This window comes from Anastrepha ludens, chromosome 5 (genome assembly GCF_028408465.1).
Source record: "Anastrepha ludens isolate Willacy chromosome 5, idAnaLude1.1, whole genome shotgun sequence".
Classification (NCBI taxonomy): domain Eukaryota; kingdom Metazoa; phylum Arthropoda; class Insecta; order Diptera; family Tephritidae; genus Anastrepha; species Anastrepha ludens.
Genome location: NC_071501.1, coordinates 6,970,077 through 6,993,805, shown reverse-complemented (window position 1 = coordinate 6,993,805; position 23,729 = coordinate 6,970,077). Strand labels below are relative to the sequence as shown.

At 35.8% G+C, this 23,729-nt stretch overlaps 1 protein-coding gene across 1 annotated transcript in view; it reads right to left on the bottom strand.

The window, feature by feature from the left end:
- Positions 1 to 23,729, bottom strand: part of LOC128863680 (developmental protein eyes absent) — a 45,712-nt gene that overhangs the window by 5,270 nt on the left and 16,713 nt on the right. Inside the window, exon 2 of the mRNA XM_054102958.1 lies at positions 16,427 to 16,473. Coding sequence (XP_053958933.1) covers positions 16,427 to 16,473 — 47 coding nt within the window. The remainder of the gene's footprint in view (positions 1 to 16,426; positions 16,474 to 23,729) is intronic.

Genomic DNA, 23,729 nt, shown 5'->3' with positions numbered 1-23,729 from the left:
TTAAAAAAATTTAATATGTTCACTAAGTTCATGCAGCAAAGTGTTGAAAAAACACCGAAATGTTGATTCGTCGTCGTTCTAAACTTGTTGGTCTTTGTCCTTCGACCACGTGGGAAATTCTACCTTAGGATCTGGGGTTACGTACCTATGACATACAATTCATGCAAGAATAGAAGCCAAAAGACCTTCGTTTGAGTCGCATTTTTACTGATTTAGAGTTATTATTTAGATTGCTGGAAAAAGTAGTCAAAAATTGGACTGATCGAATGGTCTATGAAATAAATAAACCCCATGAAATTACTAGATTATAAAAATTAAAAAAATAAATAATTTCAGCAATTTGTATTTCCGTTTCGTATTATCATTTGAAGTTCTCGAGCTCTTAACGAAATACCCGATAGTAACTTTCGAAAATATGCATCAGTGACGTCTGAATCAAAGCATCGCATAAATGCATATCTAAAGGGTATTTCAAATGACGCGCCTAGATGTTGTTTTGAACAATTTTAAAATACTCTAATTTCCACCAGGACACAGCAAAAATCCGACAAACAGCCAATTCATGAATGCCTAACCATTGAGAACGTCCAAATATCGATGTTGAAGATTGTTCAGCCGCATTTTGCGCTACAGCCGCAATACTCCTAACAGAACGTCCAGTTTTTACAGTATTTAGTCTGTCATTCAAAAATTGCACCGAGATACACAACTTCATTCGTAATGGTGAGATGCGGTTCCTTAAGTCCAAGTCCTAAGCCTATGAGTGCTGAGTGACTACCATTCCGAAGTGCCGGAAGGGCGTAGGTTCGAATCTCCGGGTATGAAACCTCAAATGACTGAAAAAGTTAATGGAAAGTTGTATCTAATAGTGAGCGCCCCTCGATAGGCAATGGCAAACCTCAGAGTGTATTTCTGCCATGAAAAAGCTCCTCTTATCTGGCGTTCGGAATTAGCTTAAACTGTAGATACCTCCAGTTGTAGAACAACATCAAGACGCACGCCGCAAATTGGAGGAGAAGCTCGGCCAAATACCCCTTAAAGGATGTACATAAGAGCGAATTATATAGATATATAGGGTGGGCCATGTAAAATTTGCCTTTTGAATCGGCTATAAATCAATATTTTTTCAAACTTTTTTTTATTTTGAAGATTGAACATTGTCATTTATGAATGAAAAATAATATCGTTCAAATGACTGCCACGACTGGCTTTACAGGCTATTCGATCAACCCAATTTTTAAGCACATTTTCGATTGTTTGGGCTCCAATTTCATGAATGCCAACTTCGATTTCGTATTTTAAAGCATCAATCGTCTCTGGGTGGTTCGCATAGCATTTATCCTTAACGGCTCCCTACAAAAAATAGTCCAACGGGCTTAAATCATAGCTCCGAGGCGGCCAATTGATATCGGAATTTCGGCTGATTATTCGGTTTTCAAAAACGGTAGCCAAAAGTTCGAGTGTAACTTTGACAGTGTGACAAGTTGCACCGTCCTGTTGAAATCAAATGTCGTCCATATTATCCTCTTCAATTTTTGGAAACAACTCGTTGAGCATGTCACGGTAACGCTCGCCATTTACTGTAACCGCAGCTCCTCGCTCATTTTCGAAAAAAATGGCCCACTTTGGGAATAGGTTTTCAATATTTCCCAATTTTGTTCAAGCGTATAGTGTCCCATTTCGTAAATGTCAAACCCTTAAGTAAATTATGAACACATTTGACATGTCATTTGAGTTACCCTTCTCAAAAAAATAGGTGGTTCAAAGAGCAAACGCTATATGGCCCAACCTGTATAAGCCTACGAGTGATCGCAAATTAAGCACACGGTTTTTGTTTGTCATACCTGAGGCTTATCTGCTTGAAGAAAAATCTGTGTTCCTAACCTGATTAACATATAAATCAAATTAATCAAATAGGTAATTAATTTGATTATTTATTTTTTATATCTCATTTTGGTGAGATAAACACATACATGCATATGTACACATAAACGAGCCTCTGACTTAAACTAGACCCACTCGCTTAAATGGTCCAATAAACTCTAAATTATTACCGACGATTCTACGAAAAACTAGCGAACGGCTGTAAACTATGAGAAAAACGGGCAGCACACATCCAGAAAGAGCAATAAATAAGGGTAAATGCAATACAGAAAACAACTCAACGAAACAGAAAGAAAAACAATAAGAAATAACAATCAAATGAAGTAGAATAAAAATAAAATAAAAATAAAAATCAGAGTAACAAAACGTTGGAGTTGTCGCCAACGATGGCGACGAAAATGAGCTATAAAAAATCAATAATTCTTTGGACAAACATAAAAATCAACATTAATGTTAACTACAACAACAACAACAACAACATCGGCAAAGACGCACAAGGGTAAAAATACAAAAGTAATAGCCAAAAACTCAGACGTGGACCACAAAACTAAACGAAATTGAGAGCTGAAAAGGAAATTAAAAATAAACACTTGAAAATCGCCTATACAACAGTAAAGTCAAGTGTCCTATTGTTAGGCGCAACAATCAACGGAACAACGAAACCTATGCGGACATATGTTCACATGTTTGTACTATGCGTATACATATACGTATGTATGTATGTGTGTACGTGGGCGCGAGCCGCAAATGTTGCCAAGTGCCTCGTCGAACGGACGCTTTAGGGACCAGCGGCTAGAATCTAGCCCATGCGCTAAAGTGTCCCACAAGCCTTGGTAACTACGGTACATTCATAGAAATATATACATACATACATATATACGTATGTAAATACTTAAAGAGCTCGAATGTGAAGTGAATTGAAAAAAATTCAAACAAAAATAGCAAAAAGTGCGAGTCCTAATCATCTGCTCTGCTCACATTTGGCGATACACTTGACTTGATCGTTGTCCGTTTGGTTGATCTGTTGTTGTTGTCTTTGTTGTTGTAGAGTGCGTGTGAGCATATGTGCTGCAAATGTTACTTTCATTTCTTTAATTTGCTTTGTGTATCTTTACTGCGCTTGTGACATTCAGCTATAAAAAAAATTAAGTATACTTTTATCTTTTTTAAGACCTCAACTTTTTACGAAGTTTACATGCACGTTGAGATTTTCTTGAAAAACGATTGATTGCCTTTTTGAATTAATGTGACAGGTATACGCGAATATGCTCCACATGAGTGAGTTTGTGCCTTCAATTGTAAATGTGGCGCACTTATAAAGGGGGTTTGCTATGGAGATAGATATTTTTGATCTCTTATTTAAAGTTAACCAGCTCGGCGTGGGGACTGAAATTCGAAAAAAGAACTGGCAGTGGATAAGACATACGCTTAGAAAAAGTGTTGGCAATGTTGCTAGGCAGGTCTGCGTTGGAATCCCTTCCAATAAGCTGGCCGAGGAGTGGGTAGGCCACGTACCACCTGGAGATGCTCACCAGAAGCTGAAATGAACTCCCTTGGTCTAGCGGTCTTGCGAACTGCGATATATGTGCAGCTCAAACCCGTGACCATCGGCGAAGAGACGTAGTTAATGTCCTTCTTCGAGCACCTGGGGTCATATGCGAGTGTCTTATACGTGTGTTGGCGATAACTCTACGAGTATTGGCTTTCAAGTGCATACTGGTAGATTCTCAGTATCTCGTTAATCGGCGTAGAGCAGTGATTTTACATATCCTTGTAGGAAATAATTCCAGCCTAGTCGTCTATCTCGAATGATAGACAGCACGAACGATTTACTACAGATTCTCTGCTTGCAACTGCTGGATGAATATTTGATGCATTTTCAAAGATGTTTTATATTTTGTTACATTTAGGTTAGATTAGGTTTGGCAGCCGCATCGCACATAGAGACAACGATGCCACTTAGACCACGAAATGGGTCCGTTGTGCGCCGCGGGGGCTGGGCTACATTTCCCTCTCCATATTGAACCATCCTGAGCTTTTCTTTCTATATTCCTTAGGAAGTAGAGTTTTAAAAATCTGTTCCCGCTTCTAGCCAGAGGTGGGCGCCCCTTTATGGTATTAATGCGAAATAGATATTCCATTGAGTTTGCAGGATCGAAAAATCTGGGCATCATATGCATACAAGTGAGAGCGCATTTCGGTAAAGATTGCTGGCAGATCTTTGATGTGCAAAGAAAAGATAAGAGCACCAAAAATATTGGGTAGTCGAAAAAGTCTTTTCGTATTTCTAATCAAACTTCAACTCATTTTTTTTATATTTATAATGAACTTTATTAAACCAAATATGTACCATTTTGGTCGACCACCTTTTGCCATTTTTCTTCTAGAGACATTATTCCATCAGTGTAAAACTTTTGTGGTTTCTCGACGAAAAACTGCGACAAGTAATTTTCACAGGCTTCTCTTGAAGCCAACTTTACTCCATTAAGGGAGTTCTGCATTGACCGAAACAAATGGTAGTCCGATGGTGCAAAGCCAGGGCTATATGGTGGATGCATCAAAACTTCCCAGCCAAGCTCTCCCAGTTTTTGCCGAGCCATCAAAGATGTGTGTGGCCTAGCGTTGTCCTGATGGAAGACGACGCCCTTTCTGCTGATCGGTTCTGGCTTTTTTTTCGATTGCTTGCTTCAATTTCATCAGTTGTTGACAGTAAAGTGTAGAATCAATCGTTCGAGCAACCTGGAGCAGTTCATAGTGGATGATTCCTTTCCAATCCCACCAAACAAACAGCATAACCTTTCGCGGCGTCAATCCTGGCTTTGCGACCATTTGTTAAGCTTCACCACCCTTGCACCATGATCTTTTTCGCACATTATTGTCGTATTTGATCCACTTTTCGTCTTCTGTTACCATTTGCTTCAGAAATGGTTCGATTTCATTTCGTTTCAGCAATAGAACTTTGCAGAGCTCCTCTGTGCAAGTCTAAAAAAGATGATGTGGCCCACTATAAACAGCTTGCGACCTATTTTTTAGAAAAGAAGCAAATAACTTTATAGCAGTTGGTGAAATCCCATACAAATTTGTCGAGTTTTGTCGAGTGGTTAACTGAATCGAATGCCTTTGAGTGATCAAACAAGGTAAGAAAAGTGACGTTTTCTTCGTCAATGGGCTGACGAATATCTTCGATAACGTCAATCAGTGCAGTTATACAGTTATGTTCTTTCCGAAAACCGAATTGCCTGCCATTTGAGTAAAAGAGAGTTCTTAGAAAGAAAAGCGCACAACTGTATATGCATCACTAATTCGAGTACCTTTGAAATATAGGGTAAAATTGCGATTGGTCTGAGGTCACCGTCATAGTAATTTAAGGGGACCCGGTGGTCTAGAAATTTAAAAAAATCGATTTTTTATTTTTTCGATATTTCGAAAGCATACTATCTTAAGAATATACTGTGAGATTTTCATGCTCAAACTCCCAGTATTGTAGCTTCTACAGCCCATTAACTAGGTAGAGAGTGGTCCGCGCGCTCCTGTACCTCCAACTTTAAACTCATTTATCTCGAAACGACTTTTTTCGGCAAGGCGGGGATGAAAACAAAGAAACTATTCAACTGAATCACTTGAAATTTGGATATGTTGTTCACAACATGTATCGCTATCGTCGGAACTAGAATCATAATTTTATTTAAATAATTTCCTAAAAAAAACCCGATTTTACGAACTTTTTTTTCAAAAGTGCGCCATTTTGTCAATTTTTCATTTTTTCGATTTGTTCTAGTTCCGACCATAATAACTGCACTCTTTCTGATTAAGAATCTTCTTGAATTTCGTTTTTCAGATGAGTAAAAGTCTCGAAATCATCTACGCCGTCCGGGTTCGATTTTTCGAGAGGGTCATCTTCAGCGGCATTTTTATAATAATGAATTTGAAAATTGAATTTGAAAAGGTCGAGCCAAGGAGCACCAGGAGATTTGGTGGCTCGTAAAACACTCAGGCTAAAAAGCCCATTATATTTAAAGCTCTGGAAAGGGGGTAGATAGTCAAGGAGGGAGGGAGAAAAGTATCAGAGAAAGAGATAGGAAAGAATAGAGACAGAGATAGAGTAAGTTAGTCCTGTGAGAATTTTCCAGATTCTTTGGCAAATCTGTAAATATCCTCCAGTTTTAGAGAACGAATATTACTCATTCTCATGACATCGGAACCCAATACTCGTAGTCGCGCTCTAGCAAAGGCAGGACACTCACAGAGAAAGTGCTCAGTGCTATCCGCCTCCTCCAGGCATGACAGGCATACCGGGTCCTCGATGATTCCAATGGTGGTCATATGCTGACCCCATGGGTTGTGTCCTGTAATGATGCCGACCATCAACCGAATGTCTTTCCTTCTAAGTTTTAGATCGGCATTTTTATAATAATAAATATTGTTTCAAAAGTAAAAAAAAAAAATTTTTGTATGCTAAATAAACGTACTAATAAGCCCGAAAAGTTGATACATCGTTTTTTTTTAATTTTTAAAGGCAAAAAAAAAAACATCGTGAAAATAGGTGAAATTTTTGTGCTCTAGACCACCGGGTACCCTTAATAGTAAAATTGGTTGTCTTATTATAGAAAGAAAAGCGCAAATTCAGCAGGTACGTAAACTTTTGTGAGCCCATGTACGCATATATGTATAATACATTAGTGCACAAAAGTGTTGTAACCCATTTACTAATATCACTCCATAATTGTTACTAATATACAAATATTAATCGGCATAATTTTTTACCCACAAATGCATTTCCGTTTAAAGCTAAAAAGACTAAAATAGAGGTATTCAGTAAATTTACATTGCTTATTGAATTACACCTCACTAAATTAATCACGGGTTCAATTTTAACCCACCACACATACTAATGCATATTATCATTTCAACACACATACACACACACACAGGCACGCTATAGCCGTGGATGAGACCAAAGGAAGCCAAACAATTTTCCCACTCATATTTCTGACACTCTTGAGACATTTATAGAATTACAATACTACAACTATCACAAAAAGCAACAACACCTATGCATCAAATTACAAGAACAACAGCAGCAACAATATAGCATCAACTAAAATATGATCGACCAACGGCACGACAATGAACTTCATTTATCACCAACCAATTACGAATAAGTGTTGCGCACGAGACAATCGCTGCGAAGGGTGAAGGAGTGCCAAATGAATGGCAGGCAAATTTGAATAGCAAGAAAAATGATTTCCAAACATTTTCCCATGCTTATTACTTTGAAGATGTGAATGGCCAAAGCCACACAGCCACCTCAACTCAGCGCAACACCTCAACAGCTTCCCCCACCAGCAGCATCAGTAAATATAATATTATTGAGAGACAAAAATTTCATTCATACACATTAACTTATAGAGATTAAATTGTACGCAGATATGTGCATATGTATGCCATGTAGATATGTATGTAAATATTATATGATTGTCTCTCGAACCACACGCCACAGCAGGCAGGTGTCGAATTGCATTGTAAAAGTGTCACAAGACATTTTTTTGGAGTCGCATTTCCATGTCATTGGCCATTGTTTCGTTGTTGTTTTTCCTCCCAATTAGTAGTCAATTTCTATTTTGAAAAACTATGATAAATTTCTGTATTGCCAGCAGCAACAACTCTTTCTTCGTGTAACGTTTTTTCATCGCGTGTGTGTGTGTTTTTTTGTTCTTTCTGTTGCTGCTCAAGTCTGTTGATTGATTGCGTTATAGCGCGGCAATTAGACAAAATGTGGTACATAAATACATACATACATACGAATACGAACACGTGCTTAAGGAAGCAGAAAAAATATGTCACTTTTACTATGCCAAGCTTAGTGTAAATCTTCGTAAAAGGTAGAATTTAGAATTAATATTAAATGTTTCTTTTATTCATAGCTCGTAGTTGATTTTGATTAAGAAGAGCGAATGTTTAATTAGGGAAATATGGTTTTAAACTGGCTTGAAAGCTAATTTCGTATTAATGATCATCAGGTTTAGGTAATTTTTTATATGAAGCTCCTCATAGGCACGTGCGTTAACTTATAAACTTTGAAGCTGTTCAGTGTTGAGAAATTTTAAATTAATTATAGCTCAACAAATTTGAACGCTTAAAAACGAAGCAGCTCGAAAGCAGGGATACGCAGTTAACATAGAGTGGATAAGGTGGATAATGTGTTTGAAGTCTGCATGAAACATTGAATTGGAAAGGGTTTCAAAAGTGGCATCTAGATGTCAGTAGTAAATAATGCCATGAGGTCGAAGTGCAAACCTCCAATAAATCTATCTAAATAATTCCTAGACATAACCTTTTTTTTTGGCATCTTTGACAATTGTGCCTACTTGACAATAATTTACAGTTGGTTCCAAGCTAGATGATAAGGTTGGCTATGGAGTATTTTTGAAGGAATTACGACTGGAACTATCCGTTCGACTACCAGACTACTGCAGTATCTATCAGGCAAAGGTACTAGCTATAAAAGAAGTGGCTCATACCTAAATTTGCATGCCGTAACAAAAACGACTATAAATATATTCTCGGATAGCCAGGCGGCCATTAACTCAACGAATGCGGCTATACTAAGACCGAAAGTTGCACAATAATGCCGGGCAGCCCTGAATGATATTAGTGACGTATTCAAGGTCAGCCTTATTTGGGTTCCGGGGCACAGAGATATTGAAGGAAACTGTAAAGCTCATAAGTTAGCCAGAAAAGGTACAGCTTTTCAACTCAGTGTGTGCTCAGTGATAAAAGTAAATACCCATGGCCACGAGCAAACTAATAATAAAAAACAACATTATCATGGAGAGATGAAGATACATGCGTAATAGCTAGGCTACTGTGGCCGCAAATAACAAGAAAAAGACAAAGGAACGGCTTGGCCTCTCAAGTGATGATATTTCGAAGGTCGTGGCTTGTATATTTGTCGGTTATTGGTTACTTGGCAGGCTTTCCTCGAGACTAGGAGTTTACTCCCGTGAATATTGCAGAAGTTGTAGAAATGAGGAAGAGGAAGAAACAGTTGAGCACTTCCTTTGCAATTGCCCAGCCTTAGCTAAAATCAGAGTAGGTTCTCTAGGTAAATACTTTTTCAATTCTCTTACAGAGCTGTCTAGCGTGGCGACGGGATCAATTCTACGTTTAATAAGAGCCACAAAATCGTTACACGAAGGAAAGTAAATTGGGTTCCCGTGCAGCACAGTGGTATCACAACGTACCTGTAAGGTCTAAGTGAGTTGGTCGTACAGACCGACTACCACCATAACTAAACTATAACATAACTAACGCCATTAAACAAGGCGTTAAAATTATTGAAACTTATTATGAAAATGGTCGATCTTTAAGAACGAAAAATTCTTAAATTCGTAATTTTTATGTAGAAAATAATCATCTGAATGAGTCGACAACTCAATGGTTGATGAAAAATTTCAAAGACACTAGTTCTGTTGAAAATAGAAAAAGGACTGACAGATTAAATATTATGAAAACTGCACGTTCTGTTAGGGGTAATGCTGCTGTAGCGCAAAGTGTTACTGAGCAACCTTCAACATCGACATCTTGACGTTCTCAAAAATTTGGGCGGATTTTACCTGCAGAAGTGTTCATGGTGGATATTTAAATGATATCATTTTTCACATATGATTGCTAAGTGTCGTATTTTGAATAAAATTAGTGAAACTTGAAATAATCTAAAGTTTTTACTTTTTTCTATTTTAAAACAAGTTTTTTTTAATAGACTCTTTGCATATATACTAATCGAAGTCCAATGGGAGCATCAAGTATTAAATTATACTCGAACAAAAAAAATTATTTTCAATTCAATCGGTCCTCAACAGTCAATGGTAAGCCTTCGAGAGCTTCTCCAAAGCACGTACATATCAACTATTTATTTTAATTAAAAGGTGGCCAGATAGCATCATTTCTTGTTTTTCCTTTTCAACTTTTCCAGTTTTTATGTTTCTGTAGCTGTCAGAGTTATTAACGACTTGCAGCTGTAAAAATGTCCGGTAAAGTTCGCTATTTCATCGAGCATCTCTTCACGCTTACTTAAAATCTCAAAATTATTAAAAAATGTTATTGAAATTTTAGTTCACTTGTATGGTATTATTATTATTATTAGAAGGCCATTATGCACTGCGGCCAGAGCTGATCTATTGTGAAAAGCCTATTTTTGTAACCCTACAGTTTTAGGCTTTTTAAAAATTTTAGCACAATTTTGGGTTTGTTGTTCCAAAGATTGCATGGAGATATTACGATACCACCAAGGTGATGAAATCTCTGTCTGCCCAACGCAGAACATTCACAAAGCACATGTTCTGAGCTTTCTATGTCCATTTCGCAAAAGCGGCAGACATTGGTCTCAGATAGACCAATATTATTTAGATGATAACTCAGGCTGCAGTGACCTGTAAGATATCCTGTTAAAAGACGCAGATCTACTCTTCTTAGTGAGAGAAGCTTGTCAGATATTCCTTTGTTGGGATTTTGGAATAGTTTGGCTTGACGCTGACCGGCACAGTTTAGCCAGTGTGCGGCAAGTTTTCTTTCTTCCCATTTTCCAAGGAATTCATTAATGTGGCCTTTTGTGAGTCCACAGAAAGGGTCAGGACCATTAAGTTGCATATTTGCTCCTTGTTTTGCAAGGTCATCAGCCATTTCCCTTCCCTCATGTCCTTCATGTCCCGCAATCCAGCATAGTGTTACTATGTTGAGGTTCCCTAACGTGTTGAGAAGGTTTAGGCAATCATTTACCAATTTAGAGGGGATAGTTGTTGATAGAAGGGCTTTTAGAGCCGCTTGGCTATCTGAAAGTATGTAGATGTGAGTACCTCTCATTTTCCTTCTAAGGCATTCTCTCACACATATTTCAATGGCATGTATTTCTGCCTGGAATATTGTTGGGTAGGATCCCATCGGAATCAATTTTTTGAATTTGGGCCCATTGATTCCTGCCCCTGTTCTACCATTTTCCAATTTGGACCCATCAGTAAACCATAGCTGGGAGCCAGGTTTGAAAGTGATAGAATTAGTTCTCCAGTCTGTGCGTTCATTAATTATAACTTGGAAGTTCCTGAAGAGTATTGGTTTGGGTGATAGTATATCATCCCTATGAAGAATGGGACTATGTAGGAAGTCTTCTAAGATCTTTAAATGTCCTTTCGTATCGCCGCTTTTAAGTTCAGATATACCTTTTAATCTTAAGGCACTCGAGCGAGCTTCCCTTTCAATCAAGATTGGAAGCTGTGGTATGTTCAGGAGCACACCCAATGCCTCCGTGGGACATGTTTTCATAGCCCCTGTAATACCAACACATATCAGGCGATGCAGTTTGTTTAATTCGTTTACTGCTTTTCTTTGTTTGACCTTGGGCCACCATGCTAAGGATGCATAAGTGACTATGGGTTTCACAACTGTGGTGAATGTCCAGAAGGTCATTCTAGGTTTAGTCCTCATGTCTTACCAAAAAGCCTTGTGCAGGCAAAGAATGCCCTTGTGGCTTGTGAAGTAACTCTCTCAATATGGGAATTCCACGTAAGCGTTTTGTCAAGACTGACGCCAAGATAGTTCGCTTCTGTCGAGAGTTGAAGTGTTGTTCACTTGTGTAGTAAATACGCTACGTGAATTTCGTCGTGAAGTCGCTTCCCTCCATTTTTGGCTCAGCGGCTATACCAACAAACAAAATTACCATTATTGAAGCGAAGGCAATCCACATCTGTTCGATAAAGCATAAATGCATCCACAGAGACTGACTGTTTGATGCGGTTTATACGAGTAGTACGGCAGTAAAAGAAAACATCGTTACAGTCATTGATTCTCGTTACAGAGCATTGCTAACCGACTTACTCTTGCAGTAACTTGAAAACTTCGTTATATCTAAGCTGTCTTTCAAACAAGTCAGGTCTAAACGCCATACAAGCAATGCAACGCTCGAAGTTGTGACGAAGAAACTTGACGACTGGGTCATCTCACGGTGAGTGTTCTTAACAAATACAATTAGCTGCTGCGATCATGTGACTTGACAACTCTTGAACATTTTCTTCCAGACTTCATACGTTCTTAGTCTACCTAACAAACCAACCTCTTTCGACGAGCTCGAAGCCAACATTCAAGATGCTATGGAATAATGCCGTAATAATTGACCAAGTCATCAAAAATTGAATCGATCGCATAATCAAGGCATCCATTGTTTGCGATTGTCGAACGGAAATTATCATTTTTCTGGTGTTAATAAAGAATGAAGCATCGCCTGAATTCTTTATAAAATACCAAAGATAAACTATTGAATACTTTTCCTATAAAATTTCATTAAATTATCTGTTACGGCTGGTTCTGTCGTAGTCGTGAAAGCCAACTGACCATTAAAAAGGGTGATTACATGACCACGAAAGTATGTGCTAATCGATTATTTTAAATATCCATTGTTTTCAATAGACTAAATTAAAAAAAAAACCTCTCGAATGTTCACGGATATATCAGTTCATTTACATACATACATATATACATAGAGTGTGAAGAAAGTTGACAAGGAACATTTCCAGGCCAAGTTCGATTATTAACATTTTTATTTTCATACACCGAATTAAGTTTATTTTTAGATAATTTGTTTGGTTGTATTTTCAAATTTCATTTGCTGCCTATTTGTCTTCACTCCTTGCCATAACTCGAAATCTATTTCTTCCAGATTTATGCGAATTATTTCTCGTTCGAGAACTATGCAATTTAAAAAATCATTCGTGCAAAAATTTCTTTCTATTTTAATAATTTCTCCTACCCTGCGTAAAGTCAACAATATTCTGAATAACTGTAACATTTTTATGTATGTAAGTGGACATTGCATACATACACATCCATAAATATATGCATTGTGTTTACAGAGCCACGCCTGTGCTTTACTTTTTTCACCAAAGTAGTCTAATCTTTTAAGTAGTGGGCGCATCCTGCATTTCTGTTGTGCATCTGTAACAGATTTCTATGGCATTTCTAAAAGACGGCAAACACAGGAATAATGCCGTGAATGCGCATGTGTTAAGTGTTAAGCGCATTTCAAATGCCCAGAATTCCTTTTTAACTTCTTTCATTTTTATATTTAAATGCCATACAGCGCACAAAGTGTTAAAAACGCTTATGTGTGACATTTTTCTACACATTTATTGGGGATCCTTTTTTCTTTTTTTTTTTGATTTCATTTAAACCGCTTAAGAGGAGAACAAGTACAAACTCGTACCAAATCAAAAGTGGTTTGAAAGATTTGTGGCATGAAATTCTTTGAAATTCTTTCACATGTTCTTTAACGGGAAAATCTAGAACCGCATATATGCAGATGTATATACATTAGGGTGGGTAAATTTGTATGAAACGATTTTTGTCGACATCGTCTTTAGCAAATTCGGATTAAGTATTAAATTATAGGAAAAAATGTCCACTAGATACATATTTACTAGGTCGGGTCTATAATTTTTCGTCGTCGTTCGAAGCATATTTGGATTTTGCATGCAATTATAAGGAAAAATGTGCATTAGAGCATAGCTGTAAAGTCATTTTCGAGACGCCCAATTTTAAGTGAAGCTATCCTTAATTAATATGAAAAAAAGGGAGGAGTTATGGTTATGGTGCTGCAAGTGAAAGGATATAAAACAAAAATAATTAAAAATATGGTGTTGATTAACAAAAAATAAATAATTCGAAAACAAAAATGTAAAAATAAATTTTTGATATCTGTAAAATTTAATTGTTTTCGGTCTTTGAGCAAATTTTAGTTGGATTTCCAAACAAAAAAATTGTATATAGTCACTTTTCATACTACAATTCTGCAGTTCTTTGAGTTTTATTTTTTTCATTTACATCAAAAATATATTTTTCATACCAAAAATTCCCTAAATACAACTTCTTATTAAAAAAACTTAACCGTCACAATATTTTAACAAATAATTTTGATATTAACTTTGTATTAATTTAAAGATGGCTTTTTTTTAAATTTGTGGGCGCTCGAAATTAACTTTAGAGCTATGCTCTAATGGACTTTTTTTATAATTGTATGCAAAATCCACATAAGCTTGAAACGCCGACGAACAATAATTGACCCGCCCTAATGTATATGTAATTATTGGAGTTTTTTTCTTATAATTTGATGTAGAATCCGAGTCTGCTAAGGACGATGTCGATGTTCCATACAAATTGGCACACCCTAATGTATATGTATATAGGTATTTACATGCATGCAAAATATGAAGAGAAAAGAATATTTCGTTGAAATTTGTACCCATTTTGTTATACTTTTTGTAACAATTTATAATTAATAAAATAGTGTATGTGCGTATGTATCAGGCCATAAGTGCTTCAGTTCTGTTAGTGTAAAAGTAAGGGTGTAAAATTTGTCGCTGACAAAAAATTAAATTTATTGCTCATTTGTCGCTTGCTTTCACTGCATTTTGAAGTACTTTCAGACGCTCGATGGACATTTCTTGTACTTACGATGGAAAAATGTTATGAGTCTAGTAGAAACGGGACTTTATTGGAAGCGAACAATTTTTTTTCTCAAATAAATAAACTAAAATATAAATAAGGAAAAGATTGAAATCGTTAATAATTTGGGTTTATTATATTAGCTTGCAAATTTTATGGCCTTTATGGTCTTATCTTGCCATTAACGCGCTGGGCGTTGGCTCTCAAGTCATCAAAAGGAAGCTGCTGCACCTCTTTAAGAAACTATTTTGTACTAAACGTTGGCCTCAACTGCAATTTCAGAAAAGTATGGCTTAAACTATCGATGTAGTGGTACCTGATATCGCTAAAGATATTTTAAGGTAAAAATGTGGTTCAGCACTTAGTTAATTTCCAGTCCATTCGCTGAAAGTACGCGTAAATAGGCCAGAAAATCGTATACAAAATAGACAGGCAGAGGCTTAGTTGTTGATAAAGGTGTCTAATGAGCAAATTTGAATCCTCGGTCATATTACCTTTAATAGCGGCGATACCCAGATGCCCTGAGTATTGTAACCTACATACATACATATATACTTATACAGCCTACCAGAAAATATAGCCTCTCAACATTTTACCAAATTCTGACCAATTTTGAATATTTTTCTGTTTTTTTAATGGCAAATTTTGTATATAGGCAAACTTCTTTATCTAACTTAGAAACGTATAAATTCAGATTTCACACTTTATATATTAAAAAAATTAGAAATGTTGGAAAAACTTCTAACTTTTTAATCAGAATTGGAAAAAAAAAAACAAATTGAGTATATAAATACATTTCAGTATAATAAATTGCCAGTTTCAAGTTGCTAGAAAGGCTCGTTTATTTTAATTTTCTTTTACGGTGTTTCGAATTTTCTCCGTATTCACGATTTTTTTTATAGAGATAAAACGCGACACCGTCTGTGGAAAAAATTATCAAAAATTAATTAATAAAAATGTTGAGCCACCTGGAATGTACTCTTTCTTATACTACTGATAACAAATTTTCAAGGTTTGATGAAAATTTTTCGAACTTTATACAAAGTGGCGCGAAATTAATCACCCCATCGGAGGATTTATAATTTTTGCAAATGGCGTCCTGCGCTAATGATATTTGACAATTGTGAAATAGACAGCTGCAACATACAAACAGACAAGCAATGGAGTGCGCGACGGGCAAAATAAAGCTCTATATATGTATCTGAAAATCATTAGTTTTTTTGTTTTTATTTAGTAAAAAAGTTATTCAAAAACAAAATTTGATGATTAATTTAGTGCCACCTTGTAAATCTTATTCAAAGTGCGAAACTTGAATTTGTAGAATATCTGGTGCGAGGAAAGGTGGAGATAGTTTTGATCACCTACTTTGTCACTGCCAAGGTTAGGTTAGCGGAAAATAACTTGGACATTTTTTTGAGATTATTTTCTGTTTTGAAATCCTCATAAAAAAGCCATCTGCAGTTGGGAGTTGGTTTAAAACTGTAGATTTCTCCATTTATTGAGCAACATCAAGACGCACACCACAAATAAGAGGAGGAGCTCGGCAAAACACCTAACAGAAGTGTATGCGCCAATTATTTATTTTTATTTTAATATATAATTCGAACCTAAATGCAGATATTAGATAATTTGCCGTGCTTGGTGTGCGATTTATGCGAAGCAAACTAGGAAAAACTTTTGAAGTTTTATATTTAAAAATTGTCATAAGCATAAATTATGCATTCAGAATAAGTATTTATAATTGTTGAAAGTAATCATCATTAAGTACTTTTGTCATTCTTAATGTGTTACAACCACTTGAGATAACGATAACTACTCGGAAATTATCTGGTAATATTTAATTTGGGAATACGAAGAGATTCTAGAGGATGCTTGAGTTGTTATTTGCCATTTGTGAGCTTAAGAAAGTTCATCGATGATATTAAATAAATAAATAAATATGTTATGGGTCCATGGTTCATAATGTTGTAGCGCAGTCGCTTATCTACCGATTATTACACCAACATACCTTCCTATTCTGCTTTAGACAATTTATATGGTGATTTCTTCTTACCGATTTCGTTCATTTGTATCCGTGTGCTCTGTCTTCGGACGTTTAACCTGGAAAAAAATATGCATTTATTAATATTAATTGTAATATGATTATATTCCTCATCTAAAATATACATTTGAAAGTTTGTTGATTTTGAGGTTTATTCACTCCTATGCACGGTTCGTCCATTTTTCCGATTTATGGCGAGCTTGCTCTGAAAGGTAAATGAGTTTATTTGGACGTTTGATCGAAATCGTATTTATAATCCGATTTGGTTCATAATCACAATATATCCTAATTTCCTGGGAATAAATATTTGCACCCGCTAAGTGATGCTGGAGTAGAATTATTTGTAAAAATCTCAACCACAAAAGTCTGTTTCTGCTCGTATTCAGAATGTACGCGTATAAAATATGATATCAGTGTTTTTGCAATAAATAGTTGCGGGTCAAAAATTGCGTTCTTGGTTCGATTTAATTCGGTATGGGTACTTAAGATATAATGGTTTTGCAGAAAATTTACCCAATAAGTGGCATTGGACTCCAGCTGTTAAAATAAAATATTTCCGTTCCTAAATCTGCTACTGTCGAGATTTAATCCATAAGAAAAAAATCAGCAATTTCACAGAGAAAATGTGTTTAATTCATTTATTTCTTTTATGAAAACTTTCGTTTGATAGAAAACTTAATTTGGTAAAGGAAAAAACGTTCTTTATAATTACATCCATTTTTTTATTACATACATATTTCTTATATAAAAAAACTTCTGTAAATACATATAATATTCGTGATTTTTTAGTAAAATGTTTCCCGCAAATTTTTTTAAAATTCAATTCAATAGCATTAATTCATTCAATAGTACCATATAAACCAAAGTTTTAACTTAACAAAATTTAATGGGCTGTAAGACTTCATACGTGGAATTTTCATGAAAAACCTGATTGAAGTTTTGAAAATTGTATTAAAACTTTTTGAGTTTTTTTTTTTATAAATAATTTTAATTTTGTGCAAAGTGTAGAACCTTAAGTCACGGTTTTTGTTTTTTTTTTTTAATTATATTTTCATAAAAAATCTTTTTTTATAAAAAAAATTTATAAATAAATTTCAAAAATATGTCACGCTGCTATTATTGCAAGCACAGATGTATTTTAAAATATTAAAAAATACATAACTTCACTTGAAATTCTCTAAAACTGTGCATCTGTAAATTTGTGGATTAAAACTGGAAAATCCGCGGTCTTTTCACACGGTCAGTATGGCTATATGAATATATGCTTTTCTAGTGGGAAATCCTTTTTTCATTTTCCCAGAATATGTGAAAACAACATAAAATAAAAATTAGTGTATGTTAAGTTGTTGAAAGAAGATAATTTGCCTTACCGGCTGAACAGCGCATGCCGGGTATTTCATATCTAATTTATCATAAATTCTGCAATCATTTATTTACACTGACACTTACATTAAAAAAATTACCAAATAAACTTTATTCTATGACTTATTTATAATTTTCATATTTATTTTATTTGCGCTGCATCGACAGATTGCATTTAGCTAAACAAAAGGCTCACCACTAAGCCAGTCTCAGCCGGTGTCGTTGCGTTCCCATCGCCTTATGGTTTGGTACAAAAATATTTCAGAAAAAAAAAAACAACAAAGAAATACAAAATAAAAACTAAATTAAATAAATGCTTGCATAAACTTTTCACTTCATTTACAGTAGTTTGCTAGGCATAAACAAAAATTCACAGCGCAAATTAAAAACTTGCCACTGGCTTCGACACTTTCGACGGTAGCGAGCAAACTCCTGTGTAAGCACACAAATCGCATTTACTCGTACAATCAACGCCAAGCCATATTTGTTTATACATTTCAGTCGCGTTAATTTATTTTAACTGTGTTTATTATTTTTTGCTCTTTTTCTGCATGCAAGCGCCAACTTATTTTGCTCACTTTTTAAAAGACGCACACTTACGAGTATTCGCAGCTTTTTATTTATTTCAATATTTCCTTCAGTTTTCGCCTTTTTGTACCTCATTTCTGTGCGAGAATGCATGCATTTTTCTTTTCTTCAACGAAGCCGACACTTCAACGCCTTCCTGGAACGCTGAACTCGGTGGGTTTCGTCTGTGTACCTATGTAAGTATTTATGTATATGTGGACTTAGTTGTATCTTGGTAGTATACTTAGTTTTTTTCTCTGTTTTTTCTGTTTTTTTTTTGTTTTTTTTTCTTGATTTTTGCACTTGACTCAGCTTAACTTTTAAAACTCTTTGTTTGGTTTAATAAATTTCGGCTACTTGTTGTTATTATGTAAATTCAGACTTTTTATTTATTTAATTTTTTTTACATTTGTTTTTTCTTTCGTTTTGGACATGATAATCGTGGGAACTACTGGTGTAGACGCATGCATGAATGAGCGGATTTCGAAAGCGACAGAAATAAGAAACGTAAAACTTCCGAATGTTAAGAGTTACAGCGATATTTTGCAATGCGGAATAAAATCTTTAAGTTCCATTGCAGCAAAAAGAATGTGGCAGACAAGAACGTGTTTAAAATGGAGGAGGCTAGGTGTGGTCGATTAAAGGCCAATGAAAACCCAAAAACTTTAAGGCACCTAAGTAAGTATTAACGGCCGGTTTTTCAAGGCTGGTTAAACTCTGCTTTTAGGTTAAGCTAAGTTTAAGTGCCCAATTTTGTAGGCTTAATCTCAGTTTTAAAAAATCACCACACTTAAACTAGCACTGAAAACTGGTCCTAAGGGTCTCACGCACTCTAAATCATTACCAAATAAAAAAACATACTTTGGTAACATAAAATTCATTTATTATTTATTATTTATTGAACCACTTATAAAATAGGTTAGGTTAGGTTGACCTGGCTGGCTGAAAGCCATCACATAGACCTATTGATCTTTAGTGTTACCAGATGGAGCTAGACCCTTACGTTTCTTTGTAGTAGACATCTTGTAATACGTCTGCGTTTTTTGCGAATCTAAGTAAACTTTGGAGCTCTATCCCCGAGAGGTTTTCTAACTTCTCATATTGTAAAGCTCCTAAGCATTTTAATCTGGTTCTAGCTAATGCAGGACAGGAACATAGAAGGTGTTCTAGCGTTTCTCTCTCTTCTAGTTCATTGCAAAATCTGCAGCTATCGTTGTTTGTATTTCCTATCTTGTATGCGTGCGACGCTAGCAAATTGTGGCCTGTCCATACCTACGATAGTTCTGCTTTTTTTCTAGACAGAGCTAGTTCGAATCGGACGTATTTATCTGCGCTCTGTGTAAACATGATTGTCGCGGTTCTGCAAGTGGCTAGATTTTTCCACCTCCTATCTATCCGTATTTTCAAGTCCGCAGAGATGTATTATACCGTATTTAAAGATTTCAGTATGTCGTTTTCTTGTTCAAATTTTCTGTAAACAGCACTTTTGGCAATCTCATCTACAATTTCGTATCCTGCAATGCCCTTATGTCCGGGTACCCAATATACATATATGCAACTGTGTGTCTGCGGCTAATCTCTCTATGGCTTCCCTGTTTTTTGGAACATTTTTAGATGAAATTTCATATTAGTTTATTGCTTTTATCGCAGCTTGGCTGTCAACGTATGTATTTAAATTCCTGCCTGATGCCTAGCTCTGCGTAATAGATCCCTACCCCTACTCCGTCTAACATTTTCGCTTTTAAAATAAATCTTAATAAAAAATTTTCAAAGCTGAGCCACCTCTCAGCCGTAAATTAGATTCCTCAGATGGACGTTTGTATCTCTATCAACCCTTCAGCTCACAGTATCACCCACAGGTGCGGAGAGTTAAAAAAAAATATATGTTCGATCCAAAGTACAATATTTCTAGAGTAACAAAGCCATTGGTTTTGTTTAATGCTTACTTTTTAATGGAAAAATATCCATTAATCTACGGATCTTGTTAAGAAAATACCAAATCAATAGGAATCAGACGAAAAAATGATCAGAAAAGTCACGATCATGTGCAAACAAGACGATCACAGCACTCCTCTTATATGTACTATCACTAACATAAAGGATAGAACTATGATAGGTGTGCTGAGGAGCACAACCCAGTAGCTGCGTGTGCTAATAAGATAAGAGGCTCGGACAGCGAGGAATGCAAAAAACGTAGGGAGCAGGGCTCAAGGGAAACTGTAAAGCATCTATAGGGTTTTCCAAACAGAGGTGTTATTTTGATGAAGAAAAATGCTATTTTTTAATATAAATGATCGGATGTTTATTTCATTATAAAGAGGAAGTTAAGCCATTAATAGTGGAAAATAACATCAGACAAATGACCACCACGGCCACGCTTACAGGACAATATCCTTTTCATGAAAATTTCCATAACCGAATTGCAAAGTGACTGCCCTATGCCTGTCCAATTTCCGAATTCCACCTTTGAGGTCTTGAATTGATCCTGGGCTGTTGGCATAGACCTTCTCTTTCACGTGGCCCCAAAGAAAAAAGTCACAAGATGTAAAATCACAAGATTTCGGTGGCAAATTGTGATCACCTCTTCGAAAGATAACACTGTCCGGAAACTTTTCCCGTAAAAGATCAATGGTTTCGATGCTTGTGTGGCACGTAGTGCCGTCTTGTTGAAAATAAACGTTGTCCACATCAATACCATCCAATTCCGGGCATAAAAAATCGTTAATCATCTCTCGATAGCGCAATCCATTCACCAATAACACTGGTTAGTCAAAGTTTCGACATGATGTAAATATTAATGCTATGTTTTTATTTTTGTAAAATAAAGCAATGGACTAGCGAAAAAAATATTGAAAATCATGATTTTGTGGGGCCTCTGACTAGCCGTAACCACTTAAAGAGTATGATAGGCATAATTATTAAACCAAAAACGGAGAATAAGTAGTAAATTATAATTTTTTTTATTAGTAATAAGAAGAAAACTAAGATTCAAAATTTTTTAAATTTTTATTTATCAATTTTCTGCATCAAATAGAATTTAAATCAAGAGAAATTGTTTTTCGAGTCAGTTTGGCTCACGACACAATAATTTTTAGCAGGTGGTTTCACTTCGTTTTCCTAGTGCCACTTCAGCTTTTTGAAAGCAATAGTGTTTCGTATTTTTTTATTTTAAGCAAAAGTCAAAAATATCAGTAGAAAAATTTTTTCAAAAAATGATATATGTGTGTATAATAAATTAACCATTTGCCTTAAAACAACGAGTGGAAGTCGTGATCCTATTTCCATTCCTCGTATCAGACACGTGATGACTTTTTCTGGCGAAAAGTGAAGAACTCGTATACGTAATACGAGATTGTTTTTAAACACGAGAAAAAACGAAGCCTGCAATACACAGGACGGATTCATTGCATCATGAATTCAGTATGTTATGAAAATATGAGACCACTCTTCATTTGCTCCAGAAAGCATACTCCGTCTCATCATGCCGTTTTGTTGATGTCAGCCCCTAGGATATAAAGCGTGGCTCTGACTGTAACAAGTTTTTCAAAACCAACTGACTCACAAAGCGTGTAGAGTGAGGGTTAGTGGCTTCAAGAGCATATTTAGGAACGTTAGTTGCTCTTCTAGAGTATTTATTCCGCTTTCGCAAGTATGAGAATTTTTTTTTTTAATATCTTAAAAGAGCTAACATAGGAAAAGTTGAGCTCTGTTGGCTTTCTAGGCCTAGTGCTCAAAGTCTATTAATACTCGTACTAACATAGAAGTTTATGATAGTGCAATTTTAAGGCCGACGTAGAGAGGTCACAAATGAGAGACTTCTGGTATTTCTGTTACATAGCAAATACGAATGGAGTCCTGAGATTCTTCGCTAAAGCAGAGACACTTAAAATAACTGCTGAAATAAATGAATGTATGCGAAATATTCCATTGACTTCTTGTAATTTTGATTTAACCCTCGCTCGAAGGGTTGGCGTCGCTGAGGACGAGAGGTATTGGAGTGCGCAGTAAAGAAAATAAATACATTGAACGTAAGGCTTTATTTAATTTAATTATTTTTCATATTATCAAAAAATAATTATAAACAAACAAATTGAAAAAACAACAACAAAAAGAAGTTTGTTTGTATTTATGTATACGTTTTATATACCGGCATTGTGTGGTATTGTTCAAATTGACGAAGTAATGCCGTCATCTTCCGTCTTATCAGGTTGAAAGTAATACTCGTCTGACTTATCACTATCTAACGTATTATCTCTAGATCGCTTAGCCATCGTGCGCAGAATAAAATATAAAATATATAAAAAGCATGCTGGTTCCTCTGGCAGTTACACTGAGACTTCAGTCGTCCTAGTGCGCCCACTCTCCGGGCAACCATTACTACCTAACCTAACCTACACTGAGAGACTGAATCGAAGAACTGAAATTCGTTCTGACTCTACATCGTAAGTTTATATTATAAGGAAGATAAGACTTCATCGCTAATGGTCCCTTATGTTTTTGAATGAAAGCGTGACTCTTTTACTTTACTTATGCGTATCTTATCGCTCAGAACAACAGACGTCGCGAGCCTTGGGCGGCTATATGCCGACACGCGTCCGAAACGGTAAAAGGGCCTGGGCGGCTATATGCCGACACTCGTCCCCAGAGGATTAAATGATTTTCGAGAATTTCGAGATTTTCTGATTGTGAAACAAATTTTCTGAATGGAAAAAATACAACTTTTTACAAATTTCTTTTTATATCTCTTCTTTCATATTTTGGGTCGAATTAACAAAGATTTTAATGTAGTTGTTAAAGTTCTTTTTTTCTGAAATTGACGTAATATACCTGTAACTGTCACTAGTGATTTACCTGTGAGCTGCTTGTAAATTAATATTTTATTACAAAACAGAACGCAACAGAAAAATGCTTAAAAAGTAAATTTAAAGTATATTTTAAATAAAGTATTTATAATTTAAAAGCAAATTTCACCAACAAAACCCAGTCACAATATCGAGTTCCATAAGTCAAAATTAACTAGAAAAACCGCTCAATAAATGTGGCGTGATAAAAGGGTAACAAAGGCACTCTACATTAATGTCTTGCCCACCAGTTAAGTGTTGAACAATGAAATTCTGTAATAACTGTGCATTTTATAAGAATACGCATGCATGTATGTGTGTGTTAATGCTCGTGCATAGTTAGACATGGGTACGTATGTATGTATGCAGCCAGACGGTGTTAAAAATTCAAATTGAATTTCACCGAAGCACAACGAAATTGTCGCCAAGTCAATGTTAGTAACACGCATGCGCAGCACCAATCGCCCATCGCCAATCGCCCGTTGGCCCTTGGCCTCAAGTGCTTTGGCTGAAATGTTGCGTATCGAACGGCAGGAGGCATTCGA